This window comes from Excalfactoria chinensis, chromosome 20, assembly GCF_039878825.1.
Source record: "Excalfactoria chinensis isolate bCotChi1 chromosome 20, bCotChi1.hap2, whole genome shotgun sequence".
In the NCBI taxonomy this organism is placed as follows: Eukaryota; Metazoa; Chordata; class Aves; order Galliformes; family Phasianidae; genus Excalfactoria; species Excalfactoria chinensis.
In genome coordinates, this window is record NC_092844.1 from 1,964,073 (window position 1) to 1,986,130 (window position 22,058).

Sequence of the window (22,058 nt, forward strand, 5' to 3'; positions counted from 1 at the left end):
TCTCCCGTTGGGAAACTCCTTTAGGTGGAATAAAAGAACACATTTCAGGACAGGACTTTGAGATACCAGCACTGACCCAGCACTACGTGGCCTCACAGCCTCCACAGCCAAAGACCTGGATCCAGTGAGATGAACTGGATTTAAAGAATGCACTCAGCTCAGAACTTCATCATCCATTTATTGTGCAACCAGCAGCAGTAACACTCCCCCCCCCAGCTCCCCTTAACACAATTACAGACATGAAATCAAACGATGTTTTCATTAACATGGCTCTTATCATTCCAACAGTGGTGTCTCCTATCCTCTCCAACCAAAGGATGTTACTTCATTGTTAAGCACAAAACCAGGTACGTAAAGCAGGTTAGCATCACAGGACACTCCCTAAGCTGGCACTGCCCCTCAGCCCCATTCTACATGCAGTATTACCCCTGACTGCACACGGTTTGGCCTTGATAGAATCAGGGCAGCCACAAGAAAAAGAAGTTTGTTATGTCCTTCTGCCAGCGCAGCTTTCTTTGTGTGCTGTTTAAATCTGTGACACTCATGTGTAAGAGCAGCCGGACAGCACCTCCTTCCCCACAGACAGCAACATCCTTCCCCATAGACGCTCTGCTCAAAAGGAACTTGGCTTCACTCAGTTCGTGACCTCAAAGCCAGCTCTGAACTCCTGACTGAACACAACCCAACACGTACCCCAGGACACCTGCACATCCTGCAAACCCTGACTGAAGGAGTAACGATGAGGCAAGGGCACGTCCTCTAGCAGGAAGAGAAAAGCAGCGTGTACTAAAACTCGCTACAGATAAACTCAACCTCTTAACGAGGGCCTGAAGATTATTTTCCCTAAGTTAGTACAGGATTCCAGGCAGACAGACAAGACAGATTCCTATGTGCTTTTAGAAAGTGCCATTTATCCACTGCACGGTCACCCCCACCCAGGTAGGACTCTTCACCCAGACTGGTTTCTCCAGGCCAGCAACAAGAAAACTGCTGTCCAGAGGTCTTCGAAATCCAGGTTGGCCAAAAAGCACATCTTCATTTTGGTTTCTACCCTGCTTTTGTCCACCAGTCCATCCATGAGCAAAGTGGCTGCAGACTGGCAGAGAAGCCAGGCAGTCATCTGGTCCGGCTTCAGGGCCTTGGATGCCAGAATGCTTTCACCCCAGAGGCTCAAGTGGAGCACATTAGCAGCAACTCTAGCAGACAATCTCTGCAAAAGGAGTGAGAGGGAAAATTAGCTGCGCTCAGGTCACATCTTGTCCCATCTGCACTGCTAAAAGTCCCCTAGACCTAATCTGAGGCTGCTTTGAACAAATAAAGCCTTTCATTATTATCATTCAGGCAACTACACATGAACAGCAACCACTGACACAAGTGCTACAAAGACCCACCTTCACCTTTGTTTGTTATCTACAGTGCAATTACATTTGCATTACAGCACTACAGGGCAAGGTGACCTACAAAGACCAGCTGGATGACTTCCTCAAGGCAGCAGTTTCTGACCTTGCTTGGATCCCTCTGAAGCAGCATCCTTATCACTTGCTTCACCTCACAGGGCACAGCATCAGGCAGGCTTGGCAGCTCCTCCTCACGGTAACTTCTGCTTTCTAGGAACGAGTCCCCACAGCTGTAGAAAGGATTGGGCAGGCCTAGGATTTCATAGGCAATTGCTCCAACAGCCCAGGCATCAGCTTTGCTGTAGTCAATCACCGTGCCTGGACCAGCTGACGCTGTGGTCACCTGCATGCCAAGTCCAATGAGATGGAAAAGTTACAACAGAGAGCTCTGAATGAATATTTTCTATAGGCATGCCTTAGGTTTTCACTGCTTCTCCAGCCCACCAGGACACGTGAATGATTTTAACCACTGCTTCTAGGATTTAGTTGTTACCACCTTGAACTTGGTTCAAAAGCCACGTGCTGCCCCAATGCCAGGACTGCTGCAGGAACTCCCCTAACAGCGACATGGAACTGAGCCTGAGAAAAAGGGCTACGGAACAAAGTTTCTGTGGGAAAAGTCAACACTGCCTCCAAACACCAATTGATTTTCATTTTGTGGTCAAAGTACCCATTTGACAAATACTGGGTGTGGATTCCAAGAAAATTCAATGTATTCTATCCAGACCCAATCCCACCCTTTGCCAAGTTATCGTATATTTGCACCTCAGCTGGTACTGAAGCTTTTATCCCCAGAAACAGCACAAACCCACAACCAGCAGCACCAGCAATCGCCGTGGGAAGATTTACCTCAGGTGGCATAAGAGAGCTATTGCCACCACGATCCATGTCAATGCTGGTGAAGGGCAGCCTCAGGCCAATGTTGTCATCTGCCAAACAGCAACCGAAGTCTGTGATCACCAGCCGGGGGCAGCCAGCTGCAAACAACAGGGACAGCAGTGAGCATTCAGCCTGGGGGCACCCAGCTGCATGAGACAAGCAGCATGGGAACACCAGGAACAGGCACTATGGATATCCTAACAACCAGGACTCTACATGTAAGGAACTCTTCAATGATGAAAACAATCTTTTCACTTCTCCACCTTCATCTTTTTATCTACAGCAAAAGCTGTAAAGATAGACGCTGAGCTATAGCAAAAGGCTGGAGGAATTTGGCAGGAGTTAACGATACTTGTCCTGAAGACAAGCCAAACATTGCAAAGCAAAATCATTACTTCTCCAGACACTGAAAGGGAAAAATCAATGCTTTAAATCATTCTTAACTGCATTCGGTGGAGCTCCAGAGAAGCATTTCCTTCAAGGGAGACGGCATTAGCAACACTGAAAGCCTGCCAGAGCTGCTGCACCAAGAGCTTCAATTACAAAGCTCTGGCTTCATGCTATTGTTTCCTGCCTGTTTGATTTTCAGTCACAGTGAAAAAGAGCTCAGGTAATTAAAAGCTCAGGTTAGAGGGGCCAGCAGGAGAAGCTGGTGACAAAAAAAATGCTGCTTTTGGTTTTAATACTCTGTCAGTTCCCTGCCTTTCAACAGATGTGCAGCAGCATTTTAAGAACTGCCCTGTGCTGTCTGGCCAGTGAGAAATGACACAGCCTAATGGCAGCAATGCGAGCATGGCAGTCCTGTATGCCTTTAAGCCAATATTTGCTTTGCTTGTGCAGCAAAGCACACCGCTTTAGTAACACTCTGCACCTCTCCCTCAGGTTCCAGCACAACCCTCTGTGTCCACAGACACAGACTTACACCCAGTGATCTACGTACCAGAATCGAACTCAACCAGGATGTTGTCAGACTTCAGGTCTCTGTGTGCTATCCTGTGTCGAACGAGATGATCCACAGCTTCCAACAACTGCAAAATCATCATGGTGGAGAGACGGGTATCCGGGCTGTTGTCCTTCAAATACTGGCACAGGGTGCACGGATAGCTAGTCAGAACACAGGTAATACCTGGATTAGCATCCCAGAAGCCTTTCCCTTCCCATTCGACTTCAGTGCTGTCTGGCTGGGGATACACTGCACTTAGAAGTGCCAAATTCTTCCTGAACTTTGCCGTGCCTTTCCATTTTTGAGTCACAAGCACGGACAGCTTGACTTTATTGTTGAACAAGAGCTAAAATCTCAAGATCTCAACAGCTCTCAGGAGCCATGTTTCCACATTACTCTGACTTCTGGCAACAACCCAGGCCAAATCTCTAGCAGAACCCATGTAGAAGCAGAACACACAGCTCTGCCAAGCAACCCCATAAAGTTCCAGCCCGCAGCAAGCTTCTCCCCACCTACTTTTTCATCACTAAGAAGAGCGTGTGGCTGCGACCGATCCCTCTGGGATTCAGGCTCACTGGAAGAACATCAGGATAGTCTGTGAGGGCTCCAGGCAGCAACGGGACAGAGGATGTGAAAGCTCGGATCACCTGGATTATATTTGGATGAGGTCTCAACCTCTTCCTCCCAAGGATAGGTTCTCTGTGCAAAGATACAGACATAAGTTACACCAATCTCTATGACCTCCAGGATTACTTTTCATTTCTGTGGCACATCCCCTCCACCAAAGGGTTCCAAAGTACGATAAATATGTTTGTTCTGCTGTCACCCTGTGACTGGATTCCCTGCAGCGTGATGGATAAGCAGAAAGCTTGGCTGGAAATGCTCACACTCGACGTGCAGCCTTTCATTTCCCACAAGCCCTACCCTGTTAGACTGAAAATAAAGGCCAGATTCACACTACCACATATCACCTTAGGCCTCATATTTACTGACACAGACAGGAAGCATTCAGGTTACAGAGCTCTCCTCTCTGAATATCAGATAGCCCTTTGGCTTCATTGCATTCCCAGGCTAAGAACACACTAAGCAGCATTCATTATTCATCTATACTGTCAGCTGGGCCATATTTCAAGTGTAAATCAGGCAGTCTGGGCTGTGGAGTGCACTCTCATTGCTTCTCCAACAGTTAACTTCCTCATTGTCAGGGAGCAATGCAATTTACACACTTTACACACAGGGAAACTGAGGCACAGTGCCCCATCAGACCCAAAGCAGACGGGTTCTTGATCAAATTAGCACATCACAAGCTGAGAACAGCCGTCATCACCATGGTTACTGTACCTGCGGTGGAAGATGGCTCCATACTCCCCAGCTAAGGCAGTCTGTGTGGCTGGAACAAGCTCTCGGTGCATGTTGCGTATGATGGCTTCACTTGAAGAGTCATCCTGCAACAGCAACGTGCTGTCAACTCCAGAGGAATAGAGACTGGCTACGTAACTTGTCACTAACAACTGGCATTCAATGTCATGTCCTTATAGAACAGCTTCAACTAGAGAGGACCTTAAAGATCACCCATTTCCAAGCCATTCTGTAGGCTGGGTGGACCCTCATCACATCATGTTGCCCTATGGAACCTGACTCTGGGCACATCCAGGGATGGAACACACAAGGAGGAGGTTAAGAGCTGACTCCTTACCGAGATGTTCCACATCATTTTGATAGCCAGGGGGAAAGCAGCTTGCTGCTGGCTTTTGTCTGCCGGCTCCTTTTCAGACACAGGCAGAGCTGAGCTCTCCATGCTCCCTTGGTAATGGAGGGATGAAGGAATAGTTGCTTCATAGACAGCTGCGTTGCAGCCCTTCCCAAGGGGCTGCCCGATGAGATAATCCTCCAGCTTAAAGCCCTGCCAACGCAGAGAGCTCAGCGGGTCTTTCTGCGCCTTGTTCTTCCCAACAAACACGGTCTGAAAGGAATAACAGAGGAAAAGTGGAAAGAGAAAAGCATTCGGTTTAGTCAAGACTGCACAATAAAGGGAAACCGGAGTGACAGGAAAGAGCAAAATGCCTTTTTATCAACCAGGTAACCCCAAGTGACAGGAAAGAGCAAAACACCTTATTTTCAACTAGCCCACAGCACGGGTTGGTGCTGGATGGGCTCTGAGATCCCTTCCAACCCCAAAAGACAGTGATTCCAGACACAGGGACAGGCCGAAAGCCGCAGCCAGGGGCTGCCATTCAGGCTGTAACCATGGGGACAACAGAACCACTAAGGCCGGAAAAGACCATTAAGATGATCACGTCCAACCCCTTCCCCCCAGCCCCACACCTGGATGCGGCCGCACACAGCCCTCGCTCGGCGTTGTTCCTCCAACGGCGGCTCCAACAGCGCCAGCCCCAACGCCAGCGCCATACACGGCCCGGCCCGGGCCCGCCGCACCGCCATTGCCGCTAGGCCAGCCGGGCGCCTGAAGGAGAAGAAACGGACGAATGGCAGCCGGGAGAGGAAGAAGGATGGAGGGGGGGCTGAGGGGACACGAGGAGGGACGGGGATGGGGAGAGGGACGGGGCGGCGGCCGGGCAGCAGGCGTAAGGCCCGGCTTAACAGCACCCGCAGCAACATGGCGGCCACTGAGCGCCTCAGGGAGAGGCGGGAAGAGGGCGGCCGCGGAGGGGGCGGGGCTAAGAGGAGGGGGGCGGGGCTATGATAAGTGGGCGGGGCTACGAGGAGGGGGCGGGGCTATGAGGAGGGGCGGGGCTAAGAGGAGTAGTGCGCAAGGCGCATGTGCAATATGAGGGCTTAGGTGATGATGGAGGTTGCATTGGTGCACAATGCATTGGTGCACTGAGTGCACTGAGCTCAGCACGGGGTGCACAGAGGGCATAGTGCACGCAGCACTGAGCATGCTGCAGGGTACAGGGCATGGTACAACAGGGCATTGGTGCACAGAGCGCAGCCTGCCTCATTAAAGCCACACATCGTTAGGTTTTGTTCCGTTGCAGGTGATTTCTCTTTGTCCTCAGAAAAGCAAGCAAATATATAGAGAGAAAGGAGAAAAACAGGCAAAAAAAAGGAGCTGTTGGCACCACATTGACCAGCGAGCAGCCCGTGCACAAATGGCTGCTGGATAATGCTGGGGACTTTGAGCTGAAATTGCTTTTGATCCCCAGTTTGGCAGCCTTGGATCCAAGCAGCACCCATGCAGCAAAGCCATTCACGTGGCATCGTCCCCAATGGAGTCACTTGCATAGAGGGGAAGTTGGGGGGATAATCTGAGGTGCTGAAATGGAGGTGTGCAGTTCATGCCTTCTGTAGGTCCTCGGGGCCAAAGGAGAGGGGCAGGAGCTCCCGTAGTGTCTTCACAATGTAGGTGCCATCAGGTTTGGTCAGATAGAGGTCCCAGTCTGTGCCAAACTGCAAGGAGGAAAGTGGGAGAGAGGTTCAAACTTGTTCAGCCTCGGTTTGTTCAGCCCAGAGCGTAAGAGATGGAGGGGTGGCCCCCATCCATGGTGGCTTGCAGCTCCTTGTGGCCCTACAGCGTGGCAGGGGCTCCACTCACCTCTCTCATCACCTGTCTGCAGGCTCCGCAAGGTGTGATGAAGTCTGACATGTCACTGCCAAAAAACAAAGAGCCACACCAGGCTCAGTATCACTCCATCCCAAAACTAAAAGGGAATATAAGATAGAAACCCAAAGAGATTCACCCCAAACCCAAAGGGATCGCTCCAAAACTAAAGGTGAAACCACTCTGGATAAGAAAGGGATCATCCAAAACCCAATGAGATCACCTAGAACCTGAATAGGGAACCTCCTCAAAGCCCAAAGGGTATCACCCAAAGCCCAAAGGGGGCACCACCACAAAACCCAAAGGGTATCACCCAAAACCCAAAGGGGCTGCCCCAAAATCAAAGGGGGAATCACCCCCCAAACCAAAGAGATTGCCTCAGAATTAAAGGGAGAACCATCCCAAAAAGCAAAGGGATCACCCCAAACCCAAAGGGGGTACCTCCCCAAAGCCCAAAGGAATTGACAAAAATCTAAAGGGGGTAACACTCCAAAACCCAAAGGGATTCCCCCAAACCCAATGGGACTGCCTAAAAATCAAAGGGAGAACCACTCCATTAAACAAAGCCATCGGCCAAAACCCAAAGTGGGCACCACCCCAAAAGGGAGCACTGCACCAAAAACCCCAAAGGGATTGCCCAAAACCCAAATGGGGCATCACCCTAAACCCCAAAGAGAGACGTGGTGCCATGGGTGCTGATGGCCTCACCTGGCAATGGCCATGGCCTTGAAGCTTGTGTGCCCTTCGGAGATGGCTTTTAGGATGGCCGCACGCTCAGCGCATATCCCAAGGCTGTAGCAGGCATTCTCTACGTTACATCCTATAGGGAAGCACCAGCATCATTCACTACCCCCATAAAGCAAAAGGGAACCATTCCAAAAAGGAAAGGGATTGCCTAAAAAGCAAAGAGGGAAGCATGCCAAAAAGCAAAGGGATTGCATGAAAGTCTAAGGGGACACCGCCCCGTAAAGCAAAGGGAACACCCAAACAGTAAATGGATCGCCCCAAAACAAAACGGGGAACCACCTCAAAACCTAAAGGGAGAAACACTCCAAAAACCAAAGGAATCATCCAATACCCAAAAGGAGCAGCACCACAACACCCAAACAGATCGACCCAAAATCAAAGGGGGGACCACCCCAAAAAGCAAAGGAGGAACCATCTGAAAACCTAAAGGTGCAACGCTCCAAAAACAAAAAGGGATTGCCCAAAACCCAAAGGGAAAACCACACCAAAACCGAAAGGCACTGCCTCAAAATCATAGGGGGACCACCAAAACCCAAAGAGTTTGCCCCAAAATCACAGGAGGAACCACCCCAAAGCCCAAAGGAGGCACTAAAATCCCAAAAAGCCCATCAAAGCGAACGCCACCCTAAACCCCAAGGGAATCACAAAGGGATTATCAAAGTGAATGCCACCCTAAACCCCAAGGGAATCACTCCAAACCCAAAGGCTCCACCACCCCAAAACCCCACAGGGCTCAAGCCAAACCCCAAACAGCCAACACCCCAGAACCTATAGTGGGGGGCACCATCCCAGAACCCAAAGTGACCCCCCAAGAACCCAAACAGAGCAGCACCCCACAACCCCAAGGCAATGTCTCACCGGAGAAGATCTCCCCACTGGTGGTGAGCAATGCAGCACCCACGGGGAAGCGGCTGTAGGGGCAGTAGGCGCAATCTTTGGCCTCCCGACAGCGACGGAGCAGCAGCTGGAGGCACTCACTGCCCTCCATGCCTGCACTGCCTGCCCCACGCGATGACGCCGGACTGTTGGTTAAATATTGCCCTGATTGCAACGCCCTGTAGGGATGACGCCCCACGTGTGCATTTGGGCATCATCCCCAGCCTTGAGTTATTGGGATCAGGGTGGTGGGGGTTGAGCTATTTTTTCTATGTGTTTTCCCTTTTAATGTGTGTGTATCTGTGTGCTCTAAGCTGAAGTGTTTTCACACACTGCCTTGTTTTCCTTCCTCCCCAGCAGGAATTTGGTGTCAGGAATGTCCCGGGACCAAAACCATTGGGTTGCAAACAAGAAATAGCACATTTCCCTCCCCTCCCATCCCCCCTTTCCTAAACCCCTCCCCTCCTTCCCCACCCTTTAGTTTCTCATTGACAGCCAACACACAGCAGGGGAAGCGGATGGAAAGTCTTCCTGACTCTGCCTTCCCCTGCTGCTGCACGATCCTATTGCTGAGCACAGATAAAGACTGTTCTGCACCATCCCAGGGGGTGGTCACGTCCCCCCCTGTGTGGCTGAGCACCATTTCTCACCCTTGATATCCCCATATGTGGGGATAATAGGACGATCCCCTTCCAAGTTCCTTGTTTACTCTGAAACCTAATGATGACGATGGGGAAAAAAAAGGGTTTTCCATAGTCAAAAACACCCGCACCCCTGTGCTATTTGTAGGACTCAAAGGAGGCAGCACCCCAAAAAGCAAAGGGATCACATGGAAAGCAAAGGGAGGACGACCTGAAAACCTAAAGGGTGCAACACCACAAAAACCAAAGGGATCGCCCAAAACACAAAGTGGGAACCAACCCAAAACCCAAAGGGATTGCCCAAAACATAAAGGAGGATCTAAGGAATCACACAAACACCAAAGGAAACACCACACCAGAACCTATAGGGGATACCGCCTCAAAACCCAAAGGAATGACCCCAAAATCAATGAAGGATCCACCCCAAAACCCAAAGGGATTGCCCCAAAATCAAAGGGGTATCTAGCCCCAAAAAAACAAAGGGATCACCCAAAACCCATAGTGAGCACCACCCTAAACCACAAAGGAATCACCCAAACCCCAAAGAAAGTAACACCCCAAAACCCAAATGGGGCACAACCCCAAAACCCAAAGCAATAGCTCAAAACCTAAAGGGACTAATACCCCAACAACAAAATGGATCACCCAAAACCCAAAGGGATTGCCCCAAAACCACAGGGGACTCCACCCCAAGTCTTCAAAGGAACAGCTTGAAACCCAGAGGGAGTAAAACCCCAAAAAACAAAGGGATCGAGCAAAACTCACAGGGGGCAGCACCCCAAAACACAAAGGAATTGCTCCAAGCACAAAGAGAGTGACACCTCAACACCCAAAGGGACTGCCCAAAAACCAAAGGGATCAAGAAAAACCCAAAGGGATCAGTACTCCAAAAACCAAAGGAATTGCCCCCAAAATCAAAGGGAGAATCACTGCAAAACCCAAAGGGATCTCCCCAGAATCCAAGGGGGAACCATCCCAAAACCCAAAGGGATCTCCCCAGAATCCAAAGGGGGCAGCACCCCAAAACCCAAGGGAGAATCACCCCAAAAACCAAAGGGATCTCCCCGGAATCAAAGGGGAAACCACTACAAAAACCAAAGGGATCTCCCCAAACCTAAAGGGGGCTGCACCCCCAAAATCCAAGGGGATCTCCCCGGAATCCAAGGGGAAACCATCCCAAAAACAAAGGGATCTCCCCCAAACCCAAAGGGGGCAGCACCCCAAAATCCAAGAGGGAATCATCCCAAAAACCCAAGGGGATCTCCCCAAAATCCAAGGGGAAACCATCCCAAAACCCAAAGGGATCTCCCCGGAATCAAAGGGGAAACCACTACAAAAACCAAAGGGATCTCCCCAAACCCAAAGGAGGATGTACCCCAAAACCCAAAGTGATCTCCCCAAAATCAAAGGGGAAACGACCCCAAAAACCAAAGGGATCTCTCCAAACCTAAAGGGAGAAGCACCCCAAAATCCAAGGGGATCTCCCCAAAATCAAAAGGGGAAACCATCCCAAAACCCAAAGGGATAAACATCCCAAAATCAAAAGGGATCTCCCCAAACCCAAAGGGGGAAGCACCCCAAAACCCAAGGGGATCTCCCCAAAATCCAAGGAAGAATCAGCCCAAAAACCAAAGGGATCTCCCCAGAATCCAAGGGGGAACCATCCCAAAACCCAAAGGGATCTCCCCGGAATCAAAGGGGGAACCACCCCAAAAACCAAAGGGATCATCCCAAACCCAAAGGGGGCAGCACCCCACAATCCAAGGGGGAACCACCCCAAAATCCAAGGGTATCTCCCCAAAATCAAAGGGGAAAACAACCCAAAACCAAAGGGATCATCCCAAACCCAAAGGGGGCAGCACCCCACAATCCAAGGGGATCTCCCCAAAATCAAAGGGGAGAATCACCCCAAAAACCAAAGGGACCCCCCCCCAAAATGATTCTCAGCAGGGGCTGCACGGCTGAACGTCGGCATCGCTCTCTGGGCTCTGCACTCCGCAAGGGGCTGCGCTTTCTCCCCGTAGCGGAGCAGCTCATCTCCCGGCGGCAGCAGCAGCATCTCAGCAGCATCTCTCGGTGTGCGCCGATGCGTTCTCCCTCCTCTCCACGCTTTGGGCTGCGCGCGGCGGCTGCCTGCACGCTCGGGGAGGTGGAGCAGCGCTCCGTTCTGCAGCAGCAGCAGCAGCAGCAGCGTTGCATCCTCACTCAGCTCATCCCGCTGGAGACCGGCCCTTGGGAACGGGATACGGGGACCGACCCCTTGGGTCAGGATCGGGATACGGCAGCGAGGTGATGCTGCCCTGGCGCCGCAGCAAGTTCGTGCTGGTGGAAAACGAGCGTAAGTGCAAAGGGAAAAGCTTGGGGCCAGGGTTGGGCTATGCCTCGCTGCTGGCCGGCTTCCTCCGCTCCTGCCCCGATTTATTGCCCGAATGCCCCTTGGAGAGGTTGGGTGCTGTGTTTGGAGGCCGGAGGCAGAAAGTGGAGCTGAACAAGGAGGATCCCACCTACACCGTGCGCTACCTGGGTAATGCCGTCACGCTGCACGCCAAAGGAGAGGGATGCACCGAGGAGGCGGTGGGGAAAATATGGGCTAAAAGCGACGCGGGAGCCGGTGGGGCCAAAATGAAGCTGACCTTAGGGCCGCATGGCATCCGTATGGCACCGGGTGAGAAAGGTGCCCGGAGGTCAGGCCATGCTTACCTGCTGCACCGCATCACCTACTGCACAGCCGACCGGCGGCACCCGAAGGTGTTTGCTTGGGTTTACCGGCACCAGGTGAAGAACAAGGCGGTGGTGCTACGCTGTCACGCCGTCCTCGTCCCCAAAGCCGCCACGGCGCGTGCCATGGCCCTGCTCCTCTTCCAGACCTCTGCTTCGGCCTTCGACGAATTCAAGAGGCTCAAAAGGCAGAACGACGGACGGCGCCTCCAGCAGCAGCTCCTGGGTGAAGCCATCGTCCCCTTGGTGCCCCTTCGCAGGCTGCTCAATGCCAAGTGTCCCTACCGCCCGCCGGCTGAGCGCGCCCGCTGCGCCCCACGGCTCAGCTCCATCCTGGAGGAGGATGAGGAGGAGACAGGGGGCACGTGGGGGGACGGGGGTCCCACCGTGGTCTCTTTGGCAAGTGAGATGCGGGGGTGCAGCTTGCGTGGCCCAAGGGCCCCCATATGCTGAGCATTCCCATTGGCGTCCACTGCTTTGGCCATAGCGGGTGCCCTCGGGACACAGCTGGACAATAGGGCTACGTCCCTTTGCTCTCAGAGTTGGGGGGGGGACAGCTGGATCCCCCCCATCCCTCTCCTGGAAATAAACCCAATCTGTGTTTTCTGCCTGTGACAGCGCCTGTCTCTCAGCAGCCCGGAAGACTCGCGATGGTTTGTTGCTTTTCTATTCTGTATTTACCCATTTTTTCTTACACTTCTCAGGGTAAAATTTCCACCCCAGGGTTGGGGGGAGGGGAAGGGTGAGGGGTTTCTGCACCTTCCATGCCATTCGACGTGGAGTGATGCTCATGTTGCCATGGCAACGGTGGGGTTTAAATAGAGCAGGCCCACGCTTTTTTTGGGGGGAGGGGGGCTGTGATGGTGATTCCAGGCCTGAAACTGGGGGACAAATACAGCCCAGAGAACCTAAATCCGTGGAATTTTACACAAAATGGTTTGTTTTCAGCCCGTTCCTGCTCTATCTGCCTCCACAGGAGCAGCAATGGGGGGGCACAGTGGAAGGAGCTGATTAAATGGGGCAGTGTGTGTGTGGGGGGGGGGAGACAAGGGACACCGCTACCCCATGGCCTGAGGAAGGGGATGCACCGCTGGGATGGGGTTTGTGTGAGCTCCCCCCACACGCAGCAGCCAAGGAGGGGATGAGCTGCGGTCCGGATTCCCTCTGAGCTTTGGGGGCTGGTTCTGGCTGCCCCCATACAGGCCACTATGGGACTGTGGCTTGAGATAACTGGCCCCCGAAAGCACTATGGGGCCGAGATTTGGGCTAACAGCCCTACAAATAAACCCGTGTTGGTTGGATGGGACCTGCGTCCTGCGGGATCCTGGGCTGAAACACTGGGATTTGGGTTAAACACACCCTGACAGCCCCGTAAGGCTGAGATACAGGCTAACCCCACACAGAAGGTCCCATAGGGCTGGAATTTAGCTTGTCTACTGCCAAAATAGGGTGAGAGTATGGGATTTAGGCTAAATCTACCCCAAAGGCCCAATGGGGCTGGGATATGGGGCTATCCTGCCCTCAAATCTTGTGGTAAAAGGCTGGGATTTGAGTTAAAGGCCCTGTAGGGTTTGGCCAAGCCGTCCCAAAGCGCTGCATGGCTGCACTGGGGGCTCTATCAGCCCTAAAAACCCTCCAGCCATTACTCGGAGGACCGCACACTCTATGGTAACGGAGCTACTTCCGGAGCGCCGCTCTCTTTACGTCATCAACCCGAGGTGATGGGAGTGACGTCATCACTCAGCGCCGCGCGGTTGCCGCGGTAACGGAGGCGATGGAAGGAAGCGGGCGGCCTTCGGCCTTGCAGGCCGCGCTGCTGGCGGCCGGCACGGGGCTGACCGCGCTGCTTTACTCGGTGTACCGGCAGCAGGCCCGACTCGCCCGAGGCCTACAGGTGGGTACGGGTGCTCCTGGGCCGGGCTGCGGGCTGCTACAGGCCGTGGTGGCTGCTCCGGGCCTAGGCCGCGGCCTACTCCTGAGCCTGGGCCTACTCCTGAGCCTCGGCCTTGTGGTTGACCCGCGGCTCCTTCCGTCCCATAGGGAGCCCGCAGGCTGCGGCTGGACGGGGAACTGCGGGCCGTGCTGCTGGAGGCGCCGGGCCGCTGTGTGCCTTATGCTGTCATTGAAGGTATTCCCAGCACCCCTTTGGCTCAAGGGTTTTGCCCCCAAAATGTGGCGTTTTGCAGCAGAAAGTCTTCCTGTGTGCAGCCCGGGTCGTGGCATTAATACTAATGGGGGCACAAAGGAGCTGAGGAGCTGGGGCTGGGCTGGTTTGGGGCTGTGGGGCATCACTGCCCTGTAGTGTGGGGAGGGGGATGCAGGGGATGCAGGCTCCTCCTTTATAGACCCATAGGGATGGGGTTGGGGTGATCTGCCCCCAAAACAACACCCAGGGAGGGGACGGGCTGTGGGCTGATTCCTTCCAAATGAAAGGGGGCAAATGGCAGCCCTAATAGAAGGCTGTGGGGCTGATTCCTTCCATGTGCACTGCAGGCTGGGGTTTGGGTTTGGGTTTGGGAGCTTAGATAGAGCCTGATTCCTGCAAAACTATGGGGTGAAAGGCTGGGATTTGGGCTGAACGTATCCCAAAGGTCACGAGCAGGGCTGGGGTTTGGATTGATCATAAAGGTACCACAGGGCTGGAATTTAACCTGTCCCCTTCCAAAATCTTTGGGGATGGGATTATGGAATTTAGGCTCAACTCACCCCAAAGGCCCTTTAGGGGTTGGGATTTGGGTTAATCTGGTCCCCAAAAAGCCCCACAAGGCCGGCGTTTGAGCTACTTCCTCACCAAAAAAACAAGCCCTTTGAGGGCAGTATTTGGGCTAATACACAATTTGGGCTGGAATTGGAGCTAATCTTCTCCCACAACAATAAAAGAGACTTGGGCCACAACTCAAACACTCCACGTGTTCCAGGTGTGGTACGTTCTGTCAGGGACACCCTGAGCAGCCAGTTTGTGGACAACTGCAAGGGCGTCGTGCAGAGGCTGACGCTGCAGGAGCACAAGATGGTGTGGAACCGAACGACCCACCTCTGGTACGTACCTATATAGAGCCAAAGGACATCCCAAGTTGGAAGGGACCCATAAAGACTGATTGGTTCCATGCAGGGACACCCGAAATCTGAACCCTAAGCCTTAGAGCAATGTCCCAACACGCCTTGAGCTCTGGCAGTTCAGGGCTGTGCTCTCTGCCCCACACATATGGCAGCTGGAGGCCACCCCAAGCAGCCAACTGGGGCATCCCTGCACAGCACTGAGCAGCCCAACGAAGCAGAGAATGGGAAGCTCTTCCCACCATGCTGCGACTCATCGTGGCTGTGGGAGGTGATGAGGATCAGATGGGTTTAGCTGCCCCCGAGTGCTTGGCCTTGTGACAGCAGCAGGTTTTGTATGGGGGGCACCACGAGGGTACGGGCAGAGTGATAAATGTTGAAAGCTGTGGTGTTTCCCTGCTGCCTGCCATCAGAATGGCTTAGGTTGGAGGGAACCTTAAAGCTTATCAACCCCTGCCGTGGGGTTGGATCACCCAACCCAGCCTGGATTGCCAGCGTGGAAGCACTAATGCTTTCTTTACCCCCAGGAATGACTATGAGAAGATCATCCATCAGAGAACCAACACCACAGCCTTCGACTTGGCCCCATTGGAAGACGGCACCGGGGTCGCCGTGAGGGTGATGAAACCACTGGAGGCTGCCGAGCTCAGCCTGGAGACGGTGCATGAGAAGTTCCATCCCTCAGTGCAGTCCTTCCCCGACGTCATCGGGCACTACATCAGCGGGGAGCGCCCCAAAGGCATTCAGGAGACAGAGCAGATGCTGAAGGTGGGAGCTGCACTGACTGGTGTGGGAGAGCTGGTGCTGGACAACAACACCATCAAGCTGCAGCCACCCAAGCAAGGCTTACGTTACTACCTGACCAGCTCCGATTTCGATGCTTTGCTGAGGAAACAGGAATCGAACGCCAAGCTTTGGAAGATCCTGACCATCCTTTTTGGTTTTGCTACGTGTGCTGTTCTCTTTTTCCTCCTAAGGAAACAGTACCGCTATCACCGGGAGAGGCAGCACCTCAAACAGATGCAAGAGGAATTCAGGCAAGCTCAGGAACGGCTGATGCGCGAAGTGAACGCCGAGGGTGGAGAGACACTGAAAAATGCCTGTGTCATCTGCCTGAGCAGCGCCAAATCCTGCGTCTTCCTGGAGTGTGGGCACGTCTGCTCCTGCACTGAGTGCTACCGAGCCCTGCCAGAGCCCAAAAGGTGCCCCATCTGCAGACAGGCCATCAGCAGGGTGGTTCCCCTGTATAATAGTTAAAGCCTTGCAGCTCTGGGGGTGTTTTATGGAGAGCTCCCTCTCTCTGAGGGTCTGCCCGCGTCCTGCCCTTCTTGCTGCTGGGGTGGTTGGATTGCTGGGGATGAAATGTTGGACTGGGGAAGGGGGAGGGAGCTGGAAATGATTGCAGGTGCTCAGGGCTCGAGTGGTGCTCCTGGAGACAAAATCAGCTTGTTTCTGCTATACCCTGGTGATTAAAAAACCCCCTTCTGTTACGAGACATGAGGAGTCCTGAGGGAGCAGGGAGTCAGGAGAGCTTCTGCTTTTGTGCTTTGTGATAAATGATGAACACGGGCGAGGAGCAGCATTTCCATCATCCCCTCCTGCCAGCCCTGCAGGCTGTCACACCACAATGTGCTAACGGCACCGTGGCAGAGCTCTGTGTGATTCCCGCAGCAGGGTTTGGGTTGGGGTACGGCACACGATGTAATAAAACCGATTGCAAAAGCTCTTTTGTCCCGGCTGATTCCATCCCTGCAGCCCTGAGGGCGCTGCGCTGCCTCCCTCTCCTCCCTCTGCATTATGCGAGATGGAAGAAGCACCATCGGCCCCAAAAGCGCGAGGTGGGGCCGGCTGTTCTCCCTTTCCTCTCGCAGGAGCCCGAGGTTGGAGCAGGGTGCGGAGTCACCCCGCGGCAGAGCCCGAAGGCCGCATCCAGCCGGGCTGCAGGTGGCGATGTGGAATCAAATGCGCTCCCGCTGCGGAATCAAAAGGGGGAAACCAAACATCCGCAGGGACGGCGGCTCGTCTCCTTCCCTTCTCCCGCTGCCGTAAATCCATCACCCGTTCGGCTGAGCCCAGGCTCTTCCCCCCCAGGCGCCACAGACGCAGGAGGGGATTCTTTTCTTACCCCTCGCAGCGCCAAAAAGCCGGTTTTTCCACCCAAACCCCGTGCGGGTCTTGCGATGGGGGTTGGAGGGAACGCAGCCATCCCCGCAGTGCCCAAAATAAGCTCCTGGGGGCTGCGCTGCCCCCGCTGCCTTTTACCTCCTGTTCCCCAGCTTCCCCCGCGGGATGCGGGAGCAGACGCAGCGTTATGCAAGGAGCTGGCAGCGGGGCTCTGCTGCTGCATTCCCGGCGAGTCCCAGCCCCAAAAACACAGGAGCCCCGGCATTCACCTGCCCCAAAATGGGCTGTTCTGCCCCACAATGGGCTGTTCTGCCCCAAAATGGGCTGTTCTGCCCCTAAATGAACTGTTCTGCCCCACAACGAGCTGTTCTGCCCCAAAATGGGCTGTTCTGCCCCACAACGAGTTGTTCTGCCCCACAATGAGCTGCTCTGCCCCACAATGGGCTGTTCTGCCCCACAATGAGCTGTTCTGCCCCACAATGGGCTGTTCTGCCCCACAACGAGCTGTTCTGCCCCACAACGAGCTGCCCTGCCCCACAACGAGCTGTTCTGCCCCACAATGAGCTGTTCTGCCCCACAATGGGCTGTTCTGCCCCACAATGGGCTGGGGTCCCTGTTGGTTGCCAGCTGCTTGCAGAGCCGGTGCGAGCCTCCCTCGTGCAAACCAACTTTGTGCTGCTGACCCTGTTGTCGCCCCCCCCCCCCCCTCCCCCCCTCACCCCCATGGGGACATGGCACAGGGACACTGTATGGGGACATGACATGGGGATGTGGCACAGGGATGTGGTGTAGGGACACGCACAGTACAGTGTGGTGTAGGGACAGGATGGGGACATGGCATGGGGACATTACGCAGTGATACACTACTGGGACGTGACTTGGGGGCATGGCATGGGGACACAGTGCAGGGCACAGGGATGCAGCATGAGGACGTGACATGCAGACAGTACAGGGCCATGGCATGGGGACATGGCATGGGGATGTGGTATGGGGACGTGATGTAGGGACATGACATAGGGACACGGCATAGGGGCATGGCACAGAGACAGCACGAGGACAGGGCAGGGGGACGTGGTGTGTGGATAGGACACGGGGACCCAGCATGGGGAGGTGGTATGGGGACATGGCATGGGGACAAGACACAGGAGCACGGCATGGGGACGCGGCACGGGGAGATGCCATAGAGACACGTCATGGGGACACGACACAGGGACACAAATGGGGCCACGGCACGGGGACAGACACGCTCCCACGGGCAGCTCCGTGCTCCCCGCAGACGGCCGCTCCCCCCCGAGACGCTCCGGGCTCCCGGGGTCGGTTCCGGGGCACCACCCCCTCCCGGCTCGGGGGATCCCCGCACCCTCAGGGAGGGGTTGAAGGGTGGGGGGGGGGGTTTGGGGGGGGGTCCGGCCCATCCCGGGGGCGTTCCCGAGCCGCCCCGCCCCGCTCCCGCCCCCCGCTCCTCTATCGCCGCCGCCACCGATTCCGCCGCCGCGGGACCGCCGGAGCCGCGGGCAGCGCCGGGCGGGCAGCGCCGGGATGTGACGGGGCGGCCGCCCCGCTCCGCCGAGCCGCAGCCCCAGGGGGGCTCGGGACCCCCCGCGGCCCGGGAGGCTGTCGGGGGGGGGGGGCGGCGCCGGGCCCCCCTCTGCCACCGCCGCCACCGCCGCCCCGGCCATGGCGGAGGGGCCGCCGTACGGCGGGGGGCAGCTGGCGGGGGGCGCGGCGGGGGGCGAGCTGCCCTTCCCCGTGCCCCTCCGTCACGGCCCCGACGCGCTGCTGGCGGCCGGGCAAGGCAAGCGGCCCCCCAAGCTGGGGCAGATCGGGCGCAGCAAGAGAGGTGGGTGAGCGGGGACGGTGATGGGGGCACCCTGGGGACGGCCTGGAGTCGGGGGGGAGCGGGTCAGCGGCAGCCCGGGAATGCGGCTCATTCCGTAGCGGGGACCCCGGGGGTGCTCGTCCTGCTCGTCACTATTGGGGGGGAGGGGAGGGGGAGGCTCACCTTGCGCCGTTGGGATGCAGCACATCCTGCACCCCGGGGCTCTCCCCGAAGTACCGGGGCTGAGCATCCCCTGAGGGACGCGATACGATCAGTCCCAGCCCAGGGACGTGCCCTGAGGTGCTCACCTTGCACCGGGCATCCTCGGGGACTCGGCACATCCCACACCCAGAGGGCTCAACGTATCCCGGGATGAGCATCTCCCGTCCCTCCCCGGATACCGGCATCCCACGACCCCAATCCATCTTCGGGTACCGGGTTCTGCCACGCCGCCTTGACGGCCGTCCTTTTGTTTTCCCGTTTTCCCCCGTCCTTCCAGTGGTTATCGAAGACGATAGGATCGACGACGTGCTACAAAACCTCTCCGAAAAGGCTCCCCCCGGCGTCTAAATGTCCCCCTCGGGAGGGATTTTCTGCTCTCTGAGGTTATCGGCCAAAATCCCAGCAGCGCCGGCGTGAGGACGAGCGGCTCAGAATCCCCCGATCCGATGCAAAATTAACACCGACAAATAATAACAAAAAAAAAGCAAGAACAAAAAATCATCTTCATCACCATCACCCCCCCCCTTCCAACCCACTCCTAAATGCCCCCCGATGCTGTTCAGCCGTGGGGCCTCCCCATGGGGGTCCCGACCCCCCCCCCCCCCCCCAATGAAGCTACATTCAGGCGGTGGAACCCCAAGCAAAGGTTCCCTTCCCGGCGCTCCGTTCCTTTTGGTTTTTCATTTGATGTCTTTGGATGTTGGCGAATGCTATAAACCTATAGATCTCCCCGTTTCGTTTTGAGGTTGGCAAAGGGGTTGGGGGGGGGGGGAAGAAACTTTTATAAAGGGATGGGTTTTGTTTGATGGGGGGGGTGGGTTGAATGGGGTTTTTATTGACTGGCGCTTGCACAAGGGAGCGATGGGAGGATGTCTATGGGGTGGCAGCTTTCCTTACAGCCGTGCAGTGTGGTGTGGGTGACCTTCGTTTGGTTCCTTTCTCTTCTCTCTGTGGCGTTTCCCTTCTCTCTCACAGACCGTCTGTAAGGAAACCGGATTCTCAACGCCGACCGAGAACTGCTGTCATCCGGAGTGCCAAAACGCAGGGCTCCGTCGGGCTCTTGTGGGGTCTTTTTTTTTTCTTTCTCTTTTTAATTCTTCATTTTTAACTATTTCGCATGAGATGCAAAAAAAAAAATTATATCTATATATAAGAAAAAAAAGGGAAAAAAAATTAATATATATATATATATATTCCCCTCTTGTGATGAGGGTGATTTTTGTTGTATGTTCGCGGCTCGGAATGATGGAGCGCGGCCGGGTGTCCTCTCCTCCTTTATGGGAATATCGTGTCTGGTGCACTGTCCTCCACACACAGGGCTATTTCTGCAATGATGTACCAATAAAAAAAGGGAAAATGAGACAAAAGGAGGAGTGCTGTGCTGAATAATTCATGGGCGTTAATATTCATCGGGGATGGGGGGTCATTGGGGTGTTCGATGGGAAAACACCTATAGGGTGGGGATGCGGTGATTGATTCAGTGTGAGGTGGATGGGATCACAAAGGGTTGGGGGACCCCAAAAGGTTGGAGGACCTCAATAGACCCCCAAACTGAGGACCCCAGTAGTCTCCCTTTGGTTATGGTGGAGGAACACCCAAAAGGTTGGAGGACCTCAATAGTCCTCCAGATGGTTGGGGACCCCAGCAGTTCCTTTGGCTATGAGTGGAGAGACCCCAAAATGTTGGAGGATCCCAGTTGTCCCACAAATTAGGGATCCCAATTGTCTTCTTGGCTATGGGTGGAGGGATCCCAAAAGGTTGGAGGATGCCAATTATCCTCTAAATGGTCGGGGACCCCAATAGTCCCTTTGGTGATGGTGGAGGGACCCCAAAAGGTTGGAGGACCCAAATAATCCCACAAATTGGGGACCCCAGTAATCCCCTTGGTTATGGTGGAGGGACCTCAAAAGGTCGGAAGACCTCAATAGTCCCCCAGATGGGTGAGGACCCCAATTGTTCGCTTGGCTATGGGGTCATCTTGCCCTACAGAGTCCAGGAGGTCCCCAAAGCAGTGCTGTGATTGCACCCGGGTTCATAACTTGGGGGGTTCCATTGGGTGATTTTGGCCACAATATTCACCTCTTTAGGGCTGGAATCAGGGCTGCCACTGGGATCGCCTTTGTCCCCATTGGGGCTGAACCATGCAGGGCAGATCTGCCATTCATTGCTCATTACTTCTTCCAGCCCACGCAGCTTCCTACAGGTGCAGATCAGATGGGAAGATCAGATGAGACTTTCCCTTACAAAGAAAGAATCTTCTTATAATTATTATTACTGTTATTTAACCTGTCCACACTTCTTTTCCCATGGGTTCAGCCGAGGTTGCAGCTGGGACAGGCTCAGCACCATAGAAAACCCTACAGAAGGAAACCCATAGGAAACCCTACACCACAGGAAACCTTACATGGTGATGGATGGCACCTGCTTGGGTAGATTTACCAAAAAGCTCTCATTTTGCATGAAAATGGGCTCTGTCCTCACTGACTGCTGGATACATCTGCCCGTTTTCTTTCCCCATACCCAAATCCCCCAAAGCCAGCAGGAGCTGGGAGGAAGCAGAACCCAGAGCTGAGCACAGAGCGATCCTGCAGAGCCCCAGCGCCGCTGCCATGCATCTTTCATGTGCCATAAATAAGTAATGGGGCAGGAGGCAGCGGGGCCAGAAAAGGGGGGTGAGCAGTGCTGGGGGAGTGAGCATGGTGCCAAACCCCGCAGCGCTCATAGGAGGATGATCCCATGCCTGGGTGGGCGCTTCCATCCCATTCCCCTGTGGGATTTGGGGCTGTGGGCTCTGAGACCTCCCATCCCTGTATATGGGGCAGGAATTCAACACCTGCAATGGGAAAAGGCGAAGGATCCCATGGGGAACGCCCATGCGAGTGGGGATGCCCCATCCTTGGGGTCCTCGCACAGCTCCTTATGGGTTTCACCCTTCCCTAAAGCAGCTGATGGATGGGAAAAGCCATTTCTAACCTCAAAACAAAGTCTCTGGGCAGCTCTACACCTCCCCCTGCCCAAAATAAAAGGGGAGAAACAGAGACATGGCTGCTGCTGCAGGGCAATACTACAACAC

The 22,058-nt window shown here is 54.7% G+C and overlaps 5 protein-coding genes across 8 annotated transcripts; 3 read left to right on the forward strand and 2 right to left on the reverse strand.

Moving 5' to 3' along the window:
- Window positions 1-164: 164 nt before the first annotated feature.
- PINK1 (PTEN induced kinase 1) lies at window positions 165-5,890 on the reverse strand. The gene is made up of 8 exons (XM_072354614.1): window positions 5,545-5,890; window positions 4,916-5,182; window positions 4,561-4,664; window positions 3,736-3,918; window positions 3,217-3,380; window positions 2,247-2,374; window positions 1,504-1,740; window positions 165-1,210 (listed from the first exon to the last, which is right to left on the reverse strand). The coding sequence occupies exons 1-8, from the start codon at window positions 5,836-5,838 to the stop codon at window positions 950-952; spliced, it is 1,638 nt and encodes a 545-aa protein (XP_072210715.1). The 5' UTR covers window positions 5,839-5,890; the 3' UTR covers window positions 165-949.
- Window positions 5,891-6,156: 266 nt separating this feature from the next.
- On the reverse strand, window positions 6,157-11,244 carry CDA (cytidine deaminase). Of its 4 annotated transcripts, none has more exons than XM_072354476.1 (6): window positions 10,985-11,116; window positions 9,055-9,122; window positions 8,387-8,550; window positions 7,490-7,601; window positions 6,776-6,830; window positions 6,157-6,630 (listed from the first exon to the last, which is right to left on the reverse strand). In XM_072354476.1, the coding sequence occupies exons 1-6, from the start codon at window positions 11,102-11,104 to the stop codon at window positions 6,517-6,519; spliced, it is 633 nt and encodes a 210-aa protein (XP_072210577.1). In that variant the 5' UTR covers window positions 11,105-11,116; the 3' UTR covers window positions 6,157-6,516. The 4 variants fall into 4 exon arrangements, with proteins under 4 accessions (XP_072210577.1, XP_072210576.1, XP_072210575.1 ...); XM_072354475.1 differs by having other exon boundaries at window positions 8,387-8,583; XM_072354474.1 differs by having other exon boundaries at window positions 6,160-6,630; window positions 9,055-9,121; window positions 10,953-11,244.
- A 93-nt stretch (window positions 11,245-11,337) lies between these two features.
- FAM43B (family with sequence similarity 43 member B) lies at window positions 11,338-12,378 on the forward strand. Its single transcript, XM_072354473.1, has one exon. The coding sequence runs from the start codon at window positions 11,338-11,340 to the stop codon at window positions 12,214-12,216; it is 879 nt and encodes a 292-aa protein (XP_072210574.1). The 3' UTR covers window positions 12,217-12,378.
- A 1,079-nt stretch (window positions 12,379-13,457) lies between these two features.
- Window positions 13,458-16,538, forward strand: MUL1 (mitochondrial E3 ubiquitin protein ligase 1). Its single transcript, XM_072354369.1, has 4 exons — window positions 13,458-13,657; window positions 13,804-13,891; window positions 14,682-14,802; window positions 15,348-16,538. The coding sequence occupies exons 1-4, from the start codon at window positions 13,538-13,540 to the stop codon at window positions 16,075-16,077; spliced, it is 1,059 nt and encodes a 352-aa protein (XP_072210470.1). The 5' UTR covers window positions 13,458-13,537; the 3' UTR covers window positions 16,078-16,538.
- Window positions 16,539-18,566: 2,028 nt separating this feature from the next.
- Window positions 18,567-20,355, forward strand: CAMK2N1 (calcium/calmodulin dependent protein kinase II inhibitor 1). The gene is made up of 2 exons (XM_072354524.1): window positions 18,567-18,784; window positions 19,263-20,355. The coding sequence occupies exons 1-2, from the start codon at window positions 18,622-18,624 to the stop codon at window positions 19,331-19,333; spliced, it is 234 nt and encodes a 77-aa protein (XP_072210625.1). The 5' UTR covers window positions 18,567-18,621; the 3' UTR covers window positions 19,334-20,355.
- The last annotated feature ends 1,703 nt before the right edge of the window (window positions 20,356-22,058 follow it).